A 22,744-nucleotide genomic window follows, 5' to 3' on the forward strand; every position below is an offset into this window, starting at 1 on the left:
TTCCGCGTAATGTCATGACAGCGTTACTTTTATTGTCTTCCTTATCACAACGTTACCTTATAGCTTTGACCAGTGTCGTTCGTCGTGAAACATTCTCTCACGGCCAACATTTTCCTTCGGGAGGATTTAAATGCGAAGCAGCTCTCTGTTTCCGCGACACTTTTTCAGACCTGTTTGTTTTTGTTTTGAGAGGACTAAAACCTCGGAGTTTCGTAACCGTGTGGGCGGAGCCTCAGGGGAAGGGACATGGCGGTGCACGGGGACTATGGTGGACGTTGCAAGACGTAATAATGATTCTCTGCAATTTAAGAAAACTATAGTATACATGTACTTATTTACTCTCTGACATACACGCACACAGACACACGCGCGCGCGCACACACACATTTTTCATACGTACATTTCTACTCCGGTCACTCTAAAAATATAAAGCATTCAATTTTTTCCTCCATGTACCTTAGGGCATTTAGAATTTGTAGCCCAGAATAGCCTACACAGGACGAGTTCACTAAAATTGAAAAAAAAAAAAAAATTGCAACAAATCTTTGCTATCCCAAATATTTCTAAGAAAAAATGTATGAAGAAGGCTAAGAAAACATTTTATAGTGTCCAGTTAGAGAGGAAGGAAACAATTAACAATATGCTTTGTTTGCAATTTCATGTTTGTTTTTTAGATGTACCCCTTTAGAAAAACTAGACATTGGTGGTAGTGTTTAAATATAATTGTAAGTTAAAAGACATGATGATTAAGAATAGTTCTGGAAATGATAATAATGTAATATATAGCATTCCTTGTTCAGACTGTAACTTATTCTATGTCGACCAAACAACCAAAGGTATCTCAGTCAGATTAAAACAGCATCAGGTGGCCGTCTCCAGGGGTTCTCTTAATAATGCCTTGGCCTCCCACTGCTTAGGGTTAAGTCACGGAATTGGATGGTCAGAGGTGAATAAGATAATCCATGTAGATTACTATATCCAAAGGAATATTGTTGAATCCTTTTTAATCTCCTGTACCAAAGGTTTTCCGTTAACCCAGTATTATCCTTTTATCCAAAATCTGACTTTTCCGGAATTATCAAGAAATTGACAGCTGTTGGATCCCTTTCTCCTGTATAAATACGATGTCTTTGTATATGTATTTTCATTGTTGAGTCTGTTGATGTCCCTAATGGATGAAAGTACTAACTCTAATCAAGTCCTTTCATTTTTCCTTTCGTGGCTATATTACATTTTATAATAATCACGCGTCAGCTTTCGTGATTTCTATATATATATATATATATATATATATATATATATATATATATATATATATATATATATATATACATATATATATATATATATATATATATATATATATATATATATATATATATATATATATAAAATCAGCTGTTTCTTATACACTGTAGAACAAAGGCCTTAGAAATCCTTCCACACATGTCTGTTCATGGCCTTTCAATGCTAGTTTATACCAGCTAATTTTCTTAGTTCGTCAATCCATCTTTTCTCTTCCTTCATTTGATTCTTTTGCAATATTCAGGGAAACCTGTTAATTTTAATATTCATCTATCAACTGTCATTCCCATTATATCCTGCCCATGGCCACTTCTTTTTCGTACATGTTAGAATATCCTCTACTTTAGTTTGCTCTCGTATCCATGTTGCTATTTTTCCGTCTCTAAGTATTAGTCTCACCATTATTTTTTCCATAACTCTATGAGTTGCAACTAGCTTGTGTTCTAAGGCTCTGGCAAGGCTCCAAGTATGTGATGCATAAGTTAATACTGTAGAGAGTAGTGTTCCCCTGTTGTACAGGAACAGAAAAGCAGAGTAAGTAAAGTAATACTGACAGGACCATCTGATTAAATACTTTTCGTTTGGGAGAAAGTGGCATTTTGATTTTCATAATCTCATTTTGTTTTACCAAAGGATCTCCAGCCCATGCTTATCCTTCTTTTAATTTTGGTCTCGTGTCCTGGGGAAACACTTACTCCCTGTCCTAAGTAGGTCTATTCATTATCAATCTCTAGAGGCTCGTTCATAACCCTTGTTCGTTATCAATCTGTATTTTCATTGAACATTATCTTAGTTTTACTCATTCATTTTTAGTTGTACATTTATTCTCTATTCAAATCTTCTATCATCTTTTGCAATTCCTCCCATAATTCACTAAATAGAACTATATCATCTGCAAATCTTAAGTTGTTAAAGTATTCCCCATAAATTATATATATATATATATATATATATATATATATATATATATATATATATATATATATATATATATATATATATATATATATATATATATATATATATATATATATACACATATATATATATATATATATATGTGTGTGTGTGTGTACATGTGCATCTCAACTTAAAGCAGTTTCCCTTCTTATCCTAATAATAACAATACAAGTCAGTGTTACAGTCATTCTTTGATAGCTGAATCGAGCAAGGAACCAATGTGCAATAAAACTGCATCATTAATCTTTTCACACATCTGCACAAAAGGCTCACCTACACCAAAGCAGATTTCCTTACACACATTTTGCCATCTAATCCCATCCTACACAAAATAATGTGCTTCCTGGATATCAGCGCCTTTCTTTTCCAAAATATCTTTTAATCTATATATGGAGCCCCTTTTGGGGAATTCCTGTTCTCCTGCCTCCTATCACCTTTTAACCATTCAATCTGTCCATTAACCAATGATTATTTTTTTTCTTTTTTACATAACTAAAGCCCCTCAGGAACTCTAATTCTCCTTTCATCTATGCTAGCCCTATTACCAATTCTTCTGAGTATCTCCACAGTTCTCACCAAATCGACTTTTTAATTTCCTTTCTGAAGCTTCAACTTTATTTAGTTACTTGTTATTCCTTACCTATAATGGGAAGCTGTCTCAAAACCTGCTACATTTCCCAATTCTCCTACATAAAACATTGAAAGTGTTTATAATGTCGAAAACATGTATTACTAAAGCAGCTGGATTCTCATGTCAGACAATTGCATGTTGTCTGAGATAAAGGTTTTGTGATACTAAAGTAAAGAAAGCCTTAAACAAATTTCGCAGTATTGATATACTTATAAAATTACATTTAGAATTAATCCACAGAAGTCAACAGTGTTGGTTATAAAAATATTTAGAAAGATTAAAGGGGTGGTTAGAATTTAAGGATTTAAATGGTAAGGAAGTATAGATACTGAGGAGAATGGTACTCAGAAAAAGAAGACCAATCTTAACATAAGCGCAAGGGAAGTAAAATAGAATTATGGTGCAAGAAGTTAGGTAGTATGGGGACATTAACAGAGAATTGATATTCCAGGTGAGAATAAAGATATATGAAATAGTACTGGGGACTACATTGCTTGCAAATATTGATACGTAGGGAGTTATAAAGGAGAAAAAAATGGAATGGTTATGAGTATTCAGTACAATATTATCAAAATAATGTTTGAACATGTTGCAGTGCATCTTATAAATGGTTAATAGCTGAAACAAGCATATGGCCAGTGTATTGATTATGAAAAGATGATGCTTTTTCATATTATCGATGCATTAAAGGATAAATGAATAGTTGTTAAGGAGAAAATGGAAGGCCAAAAACGTGAAGCACGTGGGGAATGTTGGGTAAAAAGTATTTGGGAAAGATCCAAAAAAGTATATTAATATTGCATATGTGAGAAATTATAGAAAGCAAGGACCCAAGAAATAAATAAAAGAAGAAGTGGCAAATGAAATTAAAAGAATATCAGAAGAAAAGTAAGTAGATATGACAAAGTTGAGGTTTGTAAATGGTAAAGACAGAAATGATTACATGGGTTAAATCTAATACTAAGGAAGCTATTATAGTAAGAAAGACAGTTTTGAATATGATGGACCTAATATAAAACTATAAAAAACAGGAATTGAAATGATAAACTTTGCGAGTTGTGTACAGAGGCAAATAATACAACAGAGCATTTGTTTACCTACAGAGAATTAAGAAACTTTATAAAAGCAGTAGCATAGAACTAAACAAAATTGGAATTGCCAACCAAAGAAGTTGCTCAATAGATTAGACAGCCCATGAAAGCTAAAACTAAAAGTACACAAGCTGTGGTGTCTGTGTAGGAGGTGACTAATGAAAATACACTTTCTGTAGATTGCAGCGTTTTGCACATACACATAAAGTAGTAAACCCACTATTATATAGTGTTCTGGAGTGAGCAATGACCAGGAATTTAGAACATGTCTACGAAAATATGCATATTCATAGAGGTGATGATAATCACAAAACAAGAGGAGGATGGGACAGGGTGCAATTATAAAAGAAAGAAGATATAAACAGTAGAGTTCTATTGGAATCAAAAGCTTTCTCGTGGTCTTTAGATGCCATAAATATTGGTTTCTCATAATCAGTTTATTTTTCCATTAGCTGGTCAATTACATGGATATGGTTGTTTAACATCCGCTTTCAAAATCTGCCTACTCTCATGTCTGATTAAAGTTTAGCTTCCTTTGTATTTTGCCTAATAAGAGCTTTGTAAATATTTCATATGTTATTGAGAGAAATCTTAGTGGACGGTAATTTTGCAGGCTTTATGTGTCTCTACTTGTGAAATGGTACAATAATTTCCATACTGAAGGTATAGAGCAGCCTTGCAAACATTTTGTGTAAAGCTCAGCGAGACATACGAAATACCCTCAATCTATTATCAAATCATTTCTTAGGCCATCTCCTTCTGCTTCGCCTCTTTTCTTGTCCTTGAATACGTTCTTTACTTCTACGAGAGCGTATACGGGAAAAAATGGGCAACCATATTAGATAAACAAACGAAAGAAGTAGAGAGGTAGGCCTACATTTATAAAGGAAGCGCTGTTAGTGTAGATTATAGCTGATAATAATGGACTTCTCGTACGTACTGACACTTTGCACCTGTACTGTTCTATAGTCCATTTCTTTTAGCGATGCATATTTGCACCGACTCGCAGGGGTGCCCTTTTAGCTCGGAAAAGTTTCCTGATCGCTGATTGGTTAGAATTATCTTGTCCGACCAATCAGCGTTCAAAAAACTTTTCCCAGCTAAAAGGGCACCCCTGCAAGTCGGTGCAAATATGCCTCGATAAAAGAAATGGACTATAGATACTTTGACCATGGTCTAGAGTCTAGACTCTCTCTAGAGCGACCAAGTATCAACGAACCAGGAACCAACTCACAACAAATTCTAAAGAAACCGGGGGAAAATGTATTTAGACGTATCAATGATATATAAACAACCATTTTCAACGAAACCTTTGACAGTAAGCTAGTGGCTTCAATCCCTTCAAATAATATCAAAATACTTGAATGAAACCCGAAACCGGATATAAGATACTCCTCATACACAACACTTACAGAATTGTCGTCTTTCATTAGGCTTCACCAACGTCATACAAACAAACGCCTCGTCATTGATTGCTTTTATTGGCATAAATGAATTATTTAACACATTTGCACACTCGCAAACCAATTAATTAATAATGGTATTCATTATAATACTATCGGCTATGCTTTTTTCCATTTGCTATCATTTACTTCCCTCCTCTGATTTTTTTATTTCTCATATAATCTGTTTAGAGGAAGTTTGCTTTGCAAGTATATATATATATATATATATATATATATATATATATATATATATATATATATATATATATATATATATATATATATATATATATATATATATATATATATTGTATATATGTGTGTGTTTCTGTGTATAGAGGTTGTAATAATTAATTGAATACTATTTATTACTATAATAAAAAACTGTAAAATAAAAAGGCAATAATAATGTAAGACCCATTGAAATGAAAGATTAATAAATGAGTACGACAGCGGCTGAGAAACGAAATTAGGCAGAGCATAAAAAAAATCTATTATAGCAAATGAAATAGCGAAAAATCAGTTGTAGACAAGGTACAGAAAATACCTTTCAATCCAACATCACAATTGCAGATATTGTAGAACGCATGGATATCAGTTTAACCGGACAATTGATGAAAAAGTATCTACGTGTTAAGTTGAAATCTTACCGTGTATTTTTATCTTCGAGTTTTGGTGACGCTTCTCTGAAGAAGTCTTAGTTTAGTGATGCACACGTGTATTTCTAGACCTCTATTTTATTACACCAAGACAAGAATCACTACTGGTTAAGTAAGTTCTATGAACAGCAATGTAGCGCTCTCTAAAACACTTTGACAAAGCTCCGCCCAACTGGTACTCTACACCCGACAATTCAGTGCTGGTGGTTGTTGGTTAGATCTAGGAACTAACTTGCATCCACATAACGGAAACGGTTGAGAATATTTTATTCTTTAATTCTTACTTGAGTGAATCAATTGAATTTGAATAATTATTATTACTTCAATTTTAGTGTATTGGGTAAATATAACCTTGCAAATAGAAGATATCATGGAAAGTGTGAAAAGGCGGGAATTGACCTTGCACGCCAAAGTACGTCATGGTAGTACAACACACCGTACGCTAGGTAGTATTATGAATCATGGTCGTACCGTAGTAACGGCGTTACTTCCAGAGTCTTTACTACTTGTTTATCAGAAAATAAATCTTTCCTCGTCACTACCATTTAATTTCAATTAAAATTTAATAAACATGTTTCATTACACGCCATTATATATATATATATATATATATATATATATATATATATATATATATATATATATATATATATATATATATATATATATATGTGTGTGTGTGTGTGTGTGTGTGTGTGTGTGTGTGTGTGTGTGTGTATATATATATATATATATATATATATATATATATATATATATATATATATATATATATATATATATATATATACCTGTATATATATGTTTGTGTGTATGTGTGTATATATATATATATATATATATATATATATATATATATATATATATATATATATATATATATATACATAGTATTATGAATCATGATCGTAGTAATGCCGTTATTTCCTGTGCCTTTACTTATTTATCTGTAAATAATTCTTACCTCGTAACTACCATTTACTTTCAATTGGTCTTTATCTTGGACAATTTTCATTAAATGCTAAAGCACTTGTGTCAAATAGATTTAATGCAAGACTTTTCTAGTTTTCTTACTTCCTTATTCCAAGGGAGGGCAAGTTGGGCTTTCCGAGTACTTCGATAACCTGGATTTGACAATAAACATAAATTATGCAGGATATTACACAAAATCCCCCCAAAAAAATATACGAAAAACTGATCTTGTAGATCCTGCAATGAGTATAGGGTTCCCCTGCGTGACAGGACCAAGCTATGACAGCAGGTCTAATAGTCCCTGTCCGGAGTGAAAGCTGTGGACAAGGTAGGTGTTTATGTGTGTGCATCCTTAAAGTAAAGGAAATGCTGCAGTCATTCATATCATATGGCGCATCGCAGGATTGAACGAGATAGTGGGACAATGCCAGTAAGAAAAAAAAAAAAAGTCTTCTAGTTTGAACAATTGTCTTTGAACAGGTCAAACTTTAATCTTAGATTTGTTACAAATTTCATTGAGATTTAAACAAAATAAATTTCCTTGTACTAGTGACATTATAGACTTTCATTATAATTATTATTATTATATTATTATTATTATTATAAGCTAAGCTATAATCCTAGGTGAAAAAACAGGATGATATATGCCCAAGGGGTCCAACGGGGAAAAATAGCCTAATGAGGAAAGGAAACAAGGAAACAAATAAACTACAAGAAAAGTAATGAACAATCAAAATAGAATATTTTAAGAACAGCAACATCACTAAATTAGATCTTTCATATATAAACTATAAAAACTGCAAGCGGCAGAAGAAACAAGAGGAAGAGAAATTAGATAAAATAGTGTGTCCGAGTGCAGCCTTAAGCAAGAGAACTCTAACCCAAGACAGGGGCGTAGGAGTGTTTTCGGGGGGGGGGGGTGTTAAAGTTTGAAAAGGGGGGTGAATGAATCTAACAGCAGATTGCAGCAAAAATAAAAATCATATTTTTTGGACGACTTTTGTGTAACCAATTATAATTTGTACACAATGACTGCTATAAAATACCAGTAAGCCTACTTAATTATTTTACCAAAATCATACTAACAATGTTACCTCTTTGCTATAATTTCCTATAATTCATAGTTTACAGAAGACAATTAATCATCTAATGTTTTAATAGATAATTATGTTATTTACCTTTGGTTTTAAACTACGGTGATAAGGTATGAAGATGAAACCTCAAAAACAGAGTAGGCCTACTCTATACAATTGATAATACTGCATTAGCCATATAAAATCAGTTTGTAAAATGCCTTTCTACTAGCAAAACTATATATATATATATATATATATATATATATATATATATATATATATATATATATATATATATATATATATATACTGTATATATATATATATATATATATATATTTATATATATATATATATATATATATATATATATATATATATATATATATATATATATATACACTACACAACCGACCTTTGGAAACTGAAGAAACTGAACCTCCCAACCTACATGTCAGGACCCTGTCTAGGGTTTGCTGTTTTACTAGAGAAGCTGTAATAAATAAATTGGATACAATAGGATTGAGTGAAATTAAAACTTGGAAATCTTATATAGAATTTAAAATAAAAAAAGTCATATTTTTTGCTTCAGAGAATATGAAAGAAACAAAGACAATGGAGTGGTTTTACTTCATATTAAAATCTTGCAGGATTTATTATCAAAATAAATAGAAAGTTTAAACTATTCATAATTCAAATGTACGCACTTACAACATCCCATAGAGGAAGAAATAAACTTTTTATGAAGATATGGAGATATCATGAAAATCCTAAGCCTATTTGTATTTTTTTTTTTTTTTTTTTTTTGTGATTTCAATGCTACAGCAGGTAAAAAGAATAGAGGAGAATCAGCTGTCGCCAAATTTGGAGTAGGTTCAAGAAAGGACAGGGTAGACATCCTCGTAGTTTATATAAAAAAAAAAAAAATAAATAAAAAAACTATAAAAATAATTTAATTAGAGGTAAGTGTTATTTAAGTTGAAGTCCAGTGTCCATATATTTGTGAGAAGTAAAATGTATCTATATCTAAGGAAAGAAAGAAAAAGTCGAGTTTAAAAAAAGAAAATAAACAATCCTGTAATAAAAAGAAAAATGTGATGAGTATAGTTTAGCAGTACAAAATTTGTACTCCTAGCTACACGAAAAAATGGAAACAAATAAAGAAGAGATTAATAGTAATTTAGCAAAATTTGTATTGGAGTCAGCACAAGAGCTAGGGGACAATTTTCTAAACAGGATCAAGGCAAATATCAGAAAACGCAAGACATCTAATAGAGGAAACATTGGAAATAAGGGTAAAATCCCAGTGAGATTAAATAGAAGAAGCATAACTATCCAAAATAATAATCAAAGTAATTGCATAAGACATTCGTAAATACTGAAAAGAAGACTTGCATCAGGACGCCAACAGATATTTGCTTTAACGGATGAAAATCGATATATCAACAAAAGAGATGGAGTGATAAAAATACAGCGGATTTCTATACAATGCTATACAGTAGTGATATAAGAAATAAATCTGCCAACAGAAATAATGAAACACCTGAGCCAGTACCGAAAGTAACAGTAGAAGGAAAGAAATCATTAAAAGGCATGAAAGGAGGCAACTAGAAGATGGCCTAACAAATTACTTAATAATACATGGAAGGGATTTCATAGTAGTAAATCTCGTTGAACTTTACACAAAATGATTGAAAGACTGCTCTATACCTTCAGGTTAGGATACATATTACCATTATATTATTTCACAAAAACAGAGGCTCAAAAGACCTGAAAAATACCGTCCAATAAGTTTACGCTCAGTAATACATAAAATATTTACAAATATCATATTAGGGAAAAGGGAAAGAAAGCTAGACTTTAATAAGCCAATAAAGCAGGCAGGTTTTAGGAGAGGATATTCAAACGACTGACCAGATCTATGTAATTAGCCAGTCAATGAAAAAAATGAGGAAGACAAACAAATATGTATGGCATTTAAAGACTGAGAAAACTTTTTTTCTGTCAAAATTTATCAGTAATGAAAGCCCTTCAAAGTTGAGGAATAGATGATACTTATGTTAGAACACTTGAAGATATATATCTATACGGGCAATACAGTAATCCTAAAACTAATTTAATGAGGAAATTCTAATTGAGAAAAAAACTTAGAAAAGGAGACCCCATCTGTCCTAAATTATTCACACCGTTCCAAGAACTTTTCAAGAATTCAGATTGTGAAAATGCAGGAATTAACAGTAAGATTTGAAGATGACTTAGTTCTACTTAGTAAATCAAGGGAAGAATTGCAAACGATGGTAAAGGATTTGAATAGAGAAAGCAAGAATGTAAGACTGAAAATGAATGAGCTAAACTAAGATAATGTTCAATGAAAATACAAACAACAAACGGTTAAACACACCTCTATAGATTGTTAATGAATATACGTACTTAGTACAGACAGTGAGTGTTTCCCAAGGAAACAAGACCGAAATTAAAAGGATAACCATGGGATGGGGAGCTTTTGGTAAACATAAGGCGATTATGAAATGTAAAATGCTGCTTTCTCTAAAAATTTGAGCATTTAATCAGATGGTCCTACAAGTATCAACTTATGTATCAGAAAATTGAAGTCTTACGGAAGCCTTAGAAGATAAGCTATAGTTACAACTCAAAAAGCTATTTAAAGAAAAATTATGGGAATAACACAAATTGTTATAAAAGGAGCAATATAGATACGAGAGCAAACTAAAGTAGAGGATATTCTATCAATTAGTAAGAAAAAGAAAAGGACATGGGCAGGGCATAAATGAGAAAGGCAGATGAAATAATGACTAAAAGAATAATTGAGTCTCTAGAGATTGCAAACAGACCAGGGGAAACAAAAGAAGACACCAAATTTACGAGCTCAAAAATTGCTGGTATATATATATATATATATATATATATATATATATATATATATATATATATATATATATATATATATATATATGTATATATATATATATATATATATATATATATATATATATATATATATATATATATATATATATATATATATATATAAATACACATGTATACACACACACACACACACACACATACATATATATATATATATATATATATATATATATATATATATATATATATATATATATATATATATATATATATATATATATATAAATACACATGTATACACACACACACACACACACACACACATATATATATATATATATATATATATATATATATATATATATATATATATATACTGTAGCCTATATATATATATATATATATATATATATATATATATATATATATATATATATATATATATATATATATACATATATAAATCCATATACATAATATATAAAACACATTTATATACATGTATACATGAGTATATTCTTATGTATATTCTTACACACACGCACGCACACACACACATATATGTAATATAATATATATATATATATATATATATATATATATATATATATATATATATATATATATATATATATATATACACATGTACTGTAATTATAATTTTATAATCACCATCATCATCATCTCCTCCTACACCTATTGACGAAAAGGGGCCAGGGCGTCAGTTAGATTTCGCCAGTTGTCTCTATCTTAAGCTTTAAATTCAATACTTCTCCATTCATCATCTCCTACTTCGTGCTTCATATTCCTCAGCCACGTAGGTCTGGGTCTTCCAACTCTTCTAATGCCTTGTGGAGCCCAGCTGAACGTTTGGTGAACTAATCTCTCTTGGAGTGTGTGAAGAGCATGACCAAACTACCTCCATCTAGCCCCCATCATGATCTGATCCACGTATGGCACTCAAGTAATCTCTCTTATAGTTTCATTTCTGATCCTGGCCTGCCATTTAACTCCCAATATCCTTCTGAGGACTTTGTTCTCAAATCTACAAAATCTATTGGAGATTGTTTCATTGTCATACCATGACTCATGTCCATACAGTAGCACCAATCTCACTAAACTGATATATAGTCTGATTTTTATATGTAATTTCAGATGATTTGATTTCCAAATTTTACTTACCCCAGCCATTGTCTGATTTTTTTTTCTCCAATCTTTCACAAAACTCTAATTCTCCTTCCAACGATATTTCATCTTCCATTGCATACTCCGTTCTCATCATCTGTCTTTCTTAAAGAGGTTATGTTAACAGTGAATACAAAAGTAGGTGACGCTCACACAGCCTTGAATTGTGAGGAATTTTAAAATGTAGCAACTTTTAGTGAGTTTAAAGAAAAATGTAGGCAAATATGGCAATCCGCGAAGAGACAGACAGGTTAACAAATCTAAATAAGTTCTTATCGGCAAAATACGAAGGTGGCTCGAAGAATGAGTTAGCCACACAAATGGAGGATCACATAGAAACAGTAAAGAAGGACATGATTCCTTTGCTAAAGGCAAAATTCATTGCTAAGGATAATTCCCTATATGTAGACTTAGACGAGGCATTAACTTATGTGACAAGTAGCATCTTAGATATGAGTTTTTATGAAGAGAAAGAAATTAGCAACAACGATAGGAAATCAGGAGGTAAAATCTAAGGAGCAAATCGCTAAAAATCCTACCATTGAAACTTAGAACAAATCAAATAGTTGCAGGGAAGTTAGAACAAAAGATTGTAATGGAGGCGCAAATTACCCTAGTGTTAAAAAGCATACTGGGCAAAAACTTAGGGCAAAGACAGTTAAAAGAAATAGAGAGGACACATTTAAGTCTAGGGGAAGATTGCATAAAAAGGGATATAAAATTTAGGCAAAAAATATTGTAAAAGGGGACAACATACAGGGCAGAAAGGCAGGCACAGAAGTAAAGAAACTCATCATGAAATAAAAGAAGAAACTTCTCAGAATGCCCCTCCAGTACAAAGAGAAACTCAAATCCTCCATATAGTGGAAATAAAAGATAAGTTAAAGATAGTTGGCCGGATACAAAAGAAAGACAGGAAGACGGGGGAATATCAGATAGGAAAGATAGGCACGTGTAGCGGAGGTACATCCACGTTGCAAGTGACTATTTTACTGTATAGATACTGTGGCAAATTATTATTATTATTATTATTATTATTATTATTATTATTACTACTTTCTAAGCTACAACCGTAGTTGGAAAAGCAGGATGCTATAAGCCCAGGGGCCCCAAAAGAAAAAAAAGCCTAGTGAGGAAAGGAAACAGGGAAAATAATATTTTAAGAAGAGTAACAACATTAAAATAAATATCTCTTTTATAAACTATAATAGGTAAATCAGTTTTTGTTTGCGGATGATACTGTACTGGTTGCAGACACAGAAGAGAAGCTTGGACGATTAGTGACAGAATTTGGAAGGGTGTGTGAGAGAAGGAAGTTGAGAGTTAATGTGGGTAAGAGTAAGGTTATGAGATGTACGAGTAGGGAAGGTGGTGCAAGGTTGAATGTCATGTTGAATGGAGAGTTACTTGAGGAGGTGGATCAGTTTAAGTACTTGGGGTCTGTTGTTGCAGCAAATTATTATTATTATTATTATTACTATCCAAGCTACAACCCTAGTTGGAAAAGCAAGATGCTATAAGCCCAGGGGCTCCAACAGGGAAAAATAGCCCAGTGAGGAAAGGAAATAAGGAAATAAATAAATGAAGAGAACAAATTAACAATAAATCATTCTAAAATAAGAAACAACGTCAAAACAGACATGTCATATAATTAACTATCAACAACATCAAAAACAAATATGTCATAAATAAACTATAAAAAGACTATGTCCGCCTGGTCAACAAAAAAGCATTTGCTCCAACTTTGAACTTTGGTGGAGTGGAAGCAGATGTACGTCAGAGAGTGAATGAAGGTTGCAAAATGTTGGGGGCAGTTAAGGGAGTAGTAAAAAGTAGAGGGTTGGGCATGAATGTAAAGAGAGTTCTATATGAGAAAGTGATTGTACCAACTGTGATGTATGGATCGGAGTTGTGGGGAATGAAAGTGACGGAGAGACAGAAATTGAATGTGTTTGAGATGAAGTGTCTAAGGAGTATGGCTGGTGTATCTCGAGTAGATAGGGTTAGGAATGAAGTGGTGAGGGTGAGAACGGGTTAAGAAATGAGTTAGCAGCTAGAGTGGATATGAATGTGTTGAGGTGGTTTGGCTATGTTGAGAGAATGGAAAATGGCTGTCTGCTAAAGAAGGTGATGAATGCAAGAGTTGATGGGAGAAGTATGAGAGGAAGGCCAAGGTTTGGGTGGATGGATGGAGTGAAGGAAGCTCTGGGTGATAGGAGGATAGATGTGAGCGAGGCAAGAGAGCGTGCTAGAAATAGCAATGAATGGCGAGCGATTGTGACGCAGTTCCGGTAGGCCCTGCTGCTGCCTCCGATGCCTTAGATGACCGCGGAGGTAGCAGCAGTAGGGGATTCAGCATTATGAAGCTTCATCTGTGGTGGATAATGTGGGAGGGTGGGCTGTGACACCCTAGCAGTACCAGCTGAACTCGGTCGAGTCCCTTGTTAGGCTGGGAGGAACGTAAAGAGTAGAGGTCCCCTTTTTGTTTTTGTTTCTTTGTTGATGTCGGCTACCCCCCAAAATTGGGGGAAGTGCCTTGGTATATGTATGTATAAACTATAATTTAAGAAGAGTAACAACATTAAAATGAATATCTCCTATGTAAACTATAAAAACTTTATTAAAACAAGAGGAAGATAAATTAGATAGAATAGTGTGCCCGAGTGTACCCTTGAGCAAGAGAACTCTAATCCAAGACAGTGGAAGACCATGGTTCAGACGCTATGGCACTATCCAAGACCAGAGAACAATGGTTTGATTTAGGAATGTCCTTCTCCTAGAAGAGCTGCTGACCATAGCCCTAGTCTCTTCTACCCTTACCAAGAGGAAAGTGGCCACTGAACAATTACAGTGCAGTAACCCATTATGTGAAGAATTGTTTGGTAATCTCAGTGTTGTGAGGTGTATGAGGACAGAGGAGAATATATAAAGAATAGGCCAGACTATTCAGGGTGTGTGTGTGTGTGTGTGTGTGTGTGTGTGTGTGCAGGCAAATGGAAAATTAACCATAACCAGAGAGAAGGATCCAATGTAGTTCTGTCTGGCAAGTCAAAAGACCCCATAACTCTCTAGCGGTATTATCTCAACAGTTGATATGCTAGGATGTAATACAATGATAGATTATTTAGAATCAACTGCTTCCAAATTATAAGGGAAAAAATAAGTGATTTAAAGAAATGGAATGCAAACAAGTAAAAAAGAGGAGGTATAAACCATCAGTTTAGATAAAGAATGATTGGCTAAAATGTGCCAAATGATGAATGAAGATTTAATTTTTTAAGAAGTAATATTTCCCGATAAAGCCTCAAGATATCATTCACAAAACTATACAATGATGACGAATGAATTTTATTTGTGAGAAGTGCAAGCTAAAAATAAAATAAGATAGTCAGGATGTATGATTCTATTTGTCAATGACAAGTCTTTTACAAAACTGGCCACTTTGTAAGAGACGAATTTGACAGAAGAAACAGACTCCGGACTAAGAAAGGGAAATGGGAATTAAATAAAAAGGAGACATAAGAAATTTGAGAAATAGGAAGAGTAGCAAAGAATGAATTACTCCTTGTGAATAAATGATAGGCACTATATAAATAGAATAAAATGTTGACTGATAATAAAGTGAATAAAATAGCCTAAATAAAAGGAAATTCAAAGAAAAAATAGTGTTATGGGCAAATGAAGCTATCGGCTAATGAGGCTATAGGCTAATAGAATAATGTTGCTATAGGCATAGGAATTAAAAGAAACATGTTGCTGTTAGGCACGGATATTTAAAATGAAGACATAGGCATATGAATAATAAATGAGCTATGATGCTATTAAGCAAATACAGTATAAAGTATGATTAGTACTGAAATATAAAAAGCTAGAGTTTAGCTACAGAAGTCATATTGATGCCTAACTAATTAAAAATAACCCGCAGGTATATAAAGAAGATAAGTTGACTAAAAGATAGGATGCCAAAGTCTGTTAAAGGAGACACTAATGTGGTTCAGATGAAGGGAAATGAATGCACACTAGATTACTACTACTACTTCGAAAGGCGGGTAATGACTTCTAAAATAGAGGAGTGGAGATTACAGTTAGGTAATCAGAAAGGGGCATAATTTACTATAAGAAGCATAGATGTAGGGATAGATGAGAAATAGGCAGGGAATAACCATTTCAGGTGATAGGTTAGGCAGAATAAAAGAGTTGCACCTTAAATTAATAGAAACATCGGCGCCAAAACTTTTTATATACCGGTACAAATTATAAAATATTACCTATCAGCTAATGCCCCATAATAGAACACTGTGAGTGTTAAAATAGATAAGTCTCCCTATAAATCTCACGAGATATATTTCCCAATGAGGATGAAGTTATAAGACTAGTATAGATCCTCATAAGCAGAATTAAAATGCAGAATATAAATGAAATGTCTATCCCAAAAATAAAAGATGTATTGGCTCACTTATTGGGTAGCAATTATGCATAGTTGATATTGTTAGTACCACGGTCAAAGAATACAAGCCATTCACGGCTATTAAAATTTTTGAAGAATGTTAGAATTCAGAGTGAAGTCGGCGGGCTCATCTCAGCTCCTCTAACTCTGGACAGAATGATGATCTAGATTTTGGAGACACAGATACTAAATAAGCCTATAGAATGATGTTACTAAGATTAGTAAGAGTATAGAGAGCCATTTAAAACAATAGAACTAGTCTTAATAAGAGGGAGAATAGCAGGATATGGATCAAGATTAACGAGTGACCCATACCTAGATTAAATAGGGCAAGTAAACAGTGTAGATAGATTTAATATATGTTGAGAAATAGGGTTAAAGTGGAAATCATGCTCCACTAAGACTTGAAAGATGTAGATTTTTTTTTTTTAAATGATAGGATCCTACGGAATAATTAAGCAGCACTTGCTAATTTAGCCAAGCCTTCCAAAAAAAAAAAAAAAAAAAACACCAATCAACCTAAAAAGATGTAGTGTGCAAATGAAATAGAAGGCTATAACAATAAAGAGAAATTAATTTTTGGTCTTACATTAGTTTAACCCGATCTCTTACCAAGGAGTTATAAAAACAACGTGTAATGCCTCAAATATATAAAGAAATGTCTCATTGTAAAAGTGAAACCCAAAGCAGGGTAGTGAATTATGATAGTAGTCTTAAATAAATGGAAAATAACCGAGAAGGATAGAATATCGATTTAATGGTCTAGAGAAGTTTAGGTATCTATGTTAGGGAATAGAGTAAATGTACGTATTAAACATAAAAATGATTGTGATTTTATTGCTCAAGAAGGACTATTGTTGATGATTGAATGAAAGGAATATTAAGATCCTTAGAGTACAAGATGTTTGTCCAGGATTAATTACATTATTGGTAGGTTTAAAATGATAAAAGGATTACCTAAAAAGACAGGAAGATGTTAAGAGAATTATCACTAGCAATATTTTTTTTTTAATTGTCAGGTAAGAAACTTAGATTTAGAAGAATTAAAATAGAACAAGAGAAACCAAGGGTTATTAGAAATATGATAAGTGATTTACTCCCAAAAATAAGAATCATTGATCAGAATTGCATATTACTTAAAGGAATACATACAAAGATTAGGGAAAAAATACTTGTTTAAGAATAGAAATTCCTGGCATACTTACAAAGTATTAACAATAAATCATGCTCAAGTTATTAGGACATCCAGTAAATAAAAAATGCATTTAATGATTACTATATTTTTAGCTAAAATAGATGTTTGAGATTATAAATTAATACCTACATATAATTAGTATAAAGGTCATATAAAGGTAAGAATCCCTTTAGAAAGTATGACTGCAATTTTCAATCCCATAGTGGTGGTACCAATGGACTACCAGGAACTTTGTTCCCAAAACTTGACAGAGTAAAAACATACTGGTCTTCATAAATTTTTATTTGAGAAAGAAAGGGTTGATGAGTCTGTAACAAACTAATTTGAGACCAGGATAAATAATTAGACATTCGTGTTTCCAGATATTTCTCTATGACAATGCACCAGAATTTACTAGTGATTAATGAAAACTGCAAAATTTTCTTAAAGTAAGAAAGGTGAAATAAGCCATGATAAGTCAAGTTTAAATAGAGAAGTGAAAGGGGAAGATGAAATAAATAGAAAGGAGTTGAGGATGTCCTGCGAACTATAAATAGACCAACATAGAAGACTGGTATTAATTACCTTGAAGATGATGAATTTTCTTTGAAATATTCCATGAATATCAATGAAGGTTCAAATGATAAATGTCTCCAAATAAATAAGGGACCACACAGAGTATTGAACTACAAGGGAAGGTGAAATGAGAATCTTTTTTTGATAAAGTTATGGATAATGATGACAGTTGATGAATAGAAACCCATAGGTGATTGATAATTTACATGTGTACTGATTTATTTACAAGATTGATTTAATAATTATGCCAATAGAGCAAAAGAGTTATTGCACTTTATAGGCGATGCATTGAGCAATATTTTGTGTAACGTGTAATAATGATAAACATGCATGTAAATAATTTTGATTATGATTTGAATACTGATTAAGTTAGCTAGAATAAATATGAAGGGTAAAAATCAAAACCATTTATGATATAAAAAGATGAGATATGTGCTAAAGTCAAACTGAATATTACTAATAAATTAAAGTGAGGAAAGATTCAAGTAATTACAGATGTAAATGTGCACCAATAATGAACTTAAGAGAAGCTGAATGTTTCAAAGGGCATTTTTAGTCCCATAATAATTACACAGGAAATACTATACAGTAAGTACATATGTAGAGTTACCCTTAATATTCATTGCACCCTTTCATTTTGAAGTTAAAAGAGTAAGTGTGGAAACACACAAAATTATATTTGTCTTTGTAGTAGATAAACCCTTGAAAGAATGGATATATAGTTTTAACTGAAGTCTGCAAATGATTTCTTTTAAAGAACATTTTTAGCATTGAGATGTTAGTTTCCTGTCACTTGAGTTTTATGACTTACCTTCGTTTTTTTGTTTTTTGTTTAAAGGCAATATATTTGAGAATTGAAGTTCATGAGATGCAAATAAAAAGCAGACAATGTGCAAAGAAGATTCAAATTCATAAAATGTCTTTATTATGCATTGAATATGTTTCTTTATTATGAAATAATTAAGGGATTTTGACAAAGGAAAAATCTATTTCTGGGCGAGGAACCTGTGTCGCTCAGTGAAATGCTCCTTATAGCACCATTTCTAAGGCATAAATATTGCTAAATATACCAGAGAAAGAAGGGTTGCATGGAATGCCAGGAATTAACCCAGCTCGTTCACTCCGTGTGTCGGTATACTGTAGTTACTGGGGCGTGGAAGAACCACGATCATAGGTCCCTCACCAGTTAGACCTCTCCATCATCATCCCCTGGAACTACAAGGTGCCGACCTACACCCGACTGCTGCCTTCTACTACGACTATCATCCCCTCACCCCTACACCTCCCCAGCCCCTTATCTCAATTCCTCTTAGCACCCCAAGCTTGGACCAGCCAGGGTGAGGGAAAAGGAGAAGGGTGGGTTCGCTGGGCGACACAGGTTCCTCACCCAGAAATAGATTTTTCCTTCGTCAAAATCCCTTTACTGGGCTCAACCTGTGTCGCTCCATGAAATCATAACAGAGGAATGGTCCCAAGCTTGGGAAAACTCAAAAAATAAGGAACTGAAAATAAAAACAGAACATGTAAATAAGAGAGTTTAATAACAAAATGTAAATGATCAAAACACAAAGTACATTTGACAAGGAACTTCCCAAATTAAACACCCAGATATACTGGGAAAACTCTCAAGAATCAAAAATTTAATAACAAACAAAGACATAAATACATAATACACATCATAATCAGAGGGTAGGGTGTAAACCAAATGAATAACAAAGGGACAGTAGGGAGAGTAGGCAAGGCAGTTTACGGCCCTCTCCATAAAACGAGACAAGGCATAAAAGAAAAAGGGGGTAAAAAGATAGGACCTAATTATAAAGGTTCTTCTATATCCGGAGGAACTACATTCCCAACTGCCACTGTTGCAAATTCAAGGGCCTCCAAAAATTTCAAATAGTGGCGTTTAAAAACTGTAGGTGATTTCCAACCAGTGTATCGTTTCAAGTCTTCAAAGTTCATGTGATGGAAATAATTAGCCGAGGTTGCCACTGCCCAGACATCATGGGCATGGGGGACTGAATGAGGATTGTCTTGTTTAATAAAATAAAGAATATGCTGCCTAATCCCCTTCAGGGAAAGAGTTCCTCCATATTCTCGAACAAACAAAGGGCCTGAAGACGTATTAGAAGTTCTATTCAAGTAAGCTTTCAGAGTGTAAACAGGGCACAGGGAGAGATACTGAGACAGTGGAATAACCTTCCACAAAGTCCATCTAGACTGGGGATCCTCATTCTTCGCTAAGAAACACCGATCTGGTGAGAGCAAGACCTCGCCAGACGAAAGAAAGTCAATGTGACCCGGTTCTCTAGATAAGGCCGAGAGTTCAGATATTTTGGCTCCGGAAGCTAAGCTTATCAAAAATAACGTTTTCCAAGGAATCATTATGTAGGAGCATGAGTCATTACCAGTGTCAGCAGCCAATTTAAGGACATCATTGAGAAACCAAGAAACCGCGTGTGGACGGGGTGCTGGTTTTAGCCTAGCACAAGCCTTGGGAATAGATGAGAAATATGAATCCATTAAGATCAATATTGAACCCGAATTGAAATATTTTCTTCAAGGCGGACTTAATCGTGGTAATAGTACTAGCAGCTAGCCCCCCTTCAAATAAAGTTCTGAAAAAGGTAACAGCCAGATTGGCAGTCATTGTCTGAACATCTGAGTTCCTCAGAAACCTTGCTAACTTCTTTACAGCCGAATCATATTGCTGAAGGGTGGAATCCCTCTTATCCGATTCCAGGAACATTGTATTAAGGGGATCGATATCAGCATTCTTCTGAGCTGCAAATTTCATGAAGTCCATAAAGTTAGGGCACTCAGAATTCTTGAAGAAGCTGACACATTGTGAGTTTGTACTGTTTGCGTCAACATTGGGTTGGGAATCCGGCGAGGATGGAGACCTAGTTTTGCCTAGAGGGAAAACCAATTGCTTTTTGGCAAGTTGGGAGCCACGAGAGCAACCTGTCCTTGGAAGGACCGGAGCCTGTCCAGAACTTTCATCAGCATATTGACAGGAGGAAACAGGTAGATCTTCTGCCAGGTGTTCCAGTCGAGGGACATGGCGTCTGTGGCATAGGCCAGAGGGTCCAGGTTGGGGGCTACATAACACTGGAGTTTGTGGTTTGAGTCCGTGGCGAAGAGGTCCACTTGAAGATTCGGAACCTGCTGGCAGATCCGACGGAATGATGCTTGATGCAGGGACCATTCCGACTCCAGGGGAGTCGTCCGGGATAGAGCATCGACCTCTACGTTCCTGACGCCCTCCAGGTGAACTGCTGACAAGTGCCAATGGTTCCTTGTTGCCAAGGAAAAGATGGCAATCATCACCTGATTGATGTGACCAGACTTGGAACCTCCCCTGTTGATGCAATGAACTACCACCGCGCTGTCCAGAACTAACCTGATATGTTGATTCTGTGATGGGGAGAGCCTCTTCAGAGTCAAGAATACCACCATGGCCTCTAAAATATTGATGTGCATCTGACGAAAAGCCGTCGACCACAAACCCTGGACCTTCTTGAATGGAGAATAACCCCCCCATCCGCTTAGGGAGGCGTCTGTATGGACAACTAACGCCGGCGGAGGGAAATGAAGAGGTACTGTACTGACTTCGCCAAGTTCTTGACCTCCGTCCATGGGAAAAGTCTTTTCCTGAGGAAAGATGGAATCCTTGAAACTTTGTCTCGAAATTTGTTGTTTGCCCTGGACCGCCAAACTCGATTGATGTCCTTAATTTGGCCTTCAGTACAACGTCCGTGACGGAAGCAAACTGGAGTGAACCCAAGACCCTCTCTTGGTCTTTCCGAGATGTAAATTTGGCCCCGAGAAACTTCCTCGTGCCCCTTGCGATCTACTTCCTCTTCCGCGGGGGAATCAACAGTTTGTGGGTGTTCAGATCCCATTGGAGACCTAACCACTGGAAGAACGACGCCAGAATCAGACGGGACTTTTTGAAATTGATTCGGAACCCTAAATGTTCCAGAAACTTGATGACCTTGTCCGTCGCCTCGCGACATTCCTTGTAGCCGTTGGCCCAAATAAGCCAATCGTCTAGATAGGCCACTAACTGTATGCCTTGAGTCCTCAACTCCTGGACTACTGCTTCCGCTAACTTTGTGAATATCCTGGGAGCGATATTGAGACTGAACGGCATCACCTTGAAGGCGAACGCCCGTTTGCCTAGTTTGAATCCCAGAAAAGGACGAAAATGACGCGCTATGGGAACATGATAAGAAGCGTCTGTAAGATCGATAGAGGTGGTGACGGCCCCACGAGGAAGTAAGGTCCGTACCTGCGAGATGGTCAGCATATGGAACTTGTGGCATTGAATGAAG

At 34.2% G+C, this 22,744-nt stretch overlaps 1 protein-coding gene across 2 annotated transcripts in view; it reads right to left on the reverse strand.

The window, feature by feature from the left end:
• The window catches only part of LOC137621516 (RNA polymerase II subunit A C-terminal domain phosphatase-like), a 124,539-nt gene extending 118,276 nt beyond the window's left edge, over positions 1-6,263 (reverse strand). Inside the window, exon 1 of one of the 2 annotated variants that reach the window (XM_068351871.1) lies at positions 6,083-6,263. Coding sequence is in view for 1 of the 2 variants with exons in the window: in XM_068351870.1 (XP_068207971.1) it covers positions 57-110 (54 nt within the window). In the remaining variant the exon portion in view is untranslated. Of the gene's footprint in view, positions 1-56; positions 217-6,082 lie in introns of those variants that run through there. The other variant, XM_068351870.1, reaches the window with a different exon arrangement.
• Between the last annotated feature and the right edge of the window lie 16,481 nt (positions 6,264-22,744).

The sequence above is a fragment of the Palaemon carinicauda genome, chromosome 28 (genome assembly GCF_036898095.1).
Source record: "Palaemon carinicauda isolate YSFRI2023 chromosome 28, ASM3689809v2, whole genome shotgun sequence".
Classification (NCBI taxonomy): domain Eukaryota; kingdom Metazoa; phylum Arthropoda; class Malacostraca; order Decapoda; family Palaemonidae; genus Palaemon; species Palaemon carinicauda.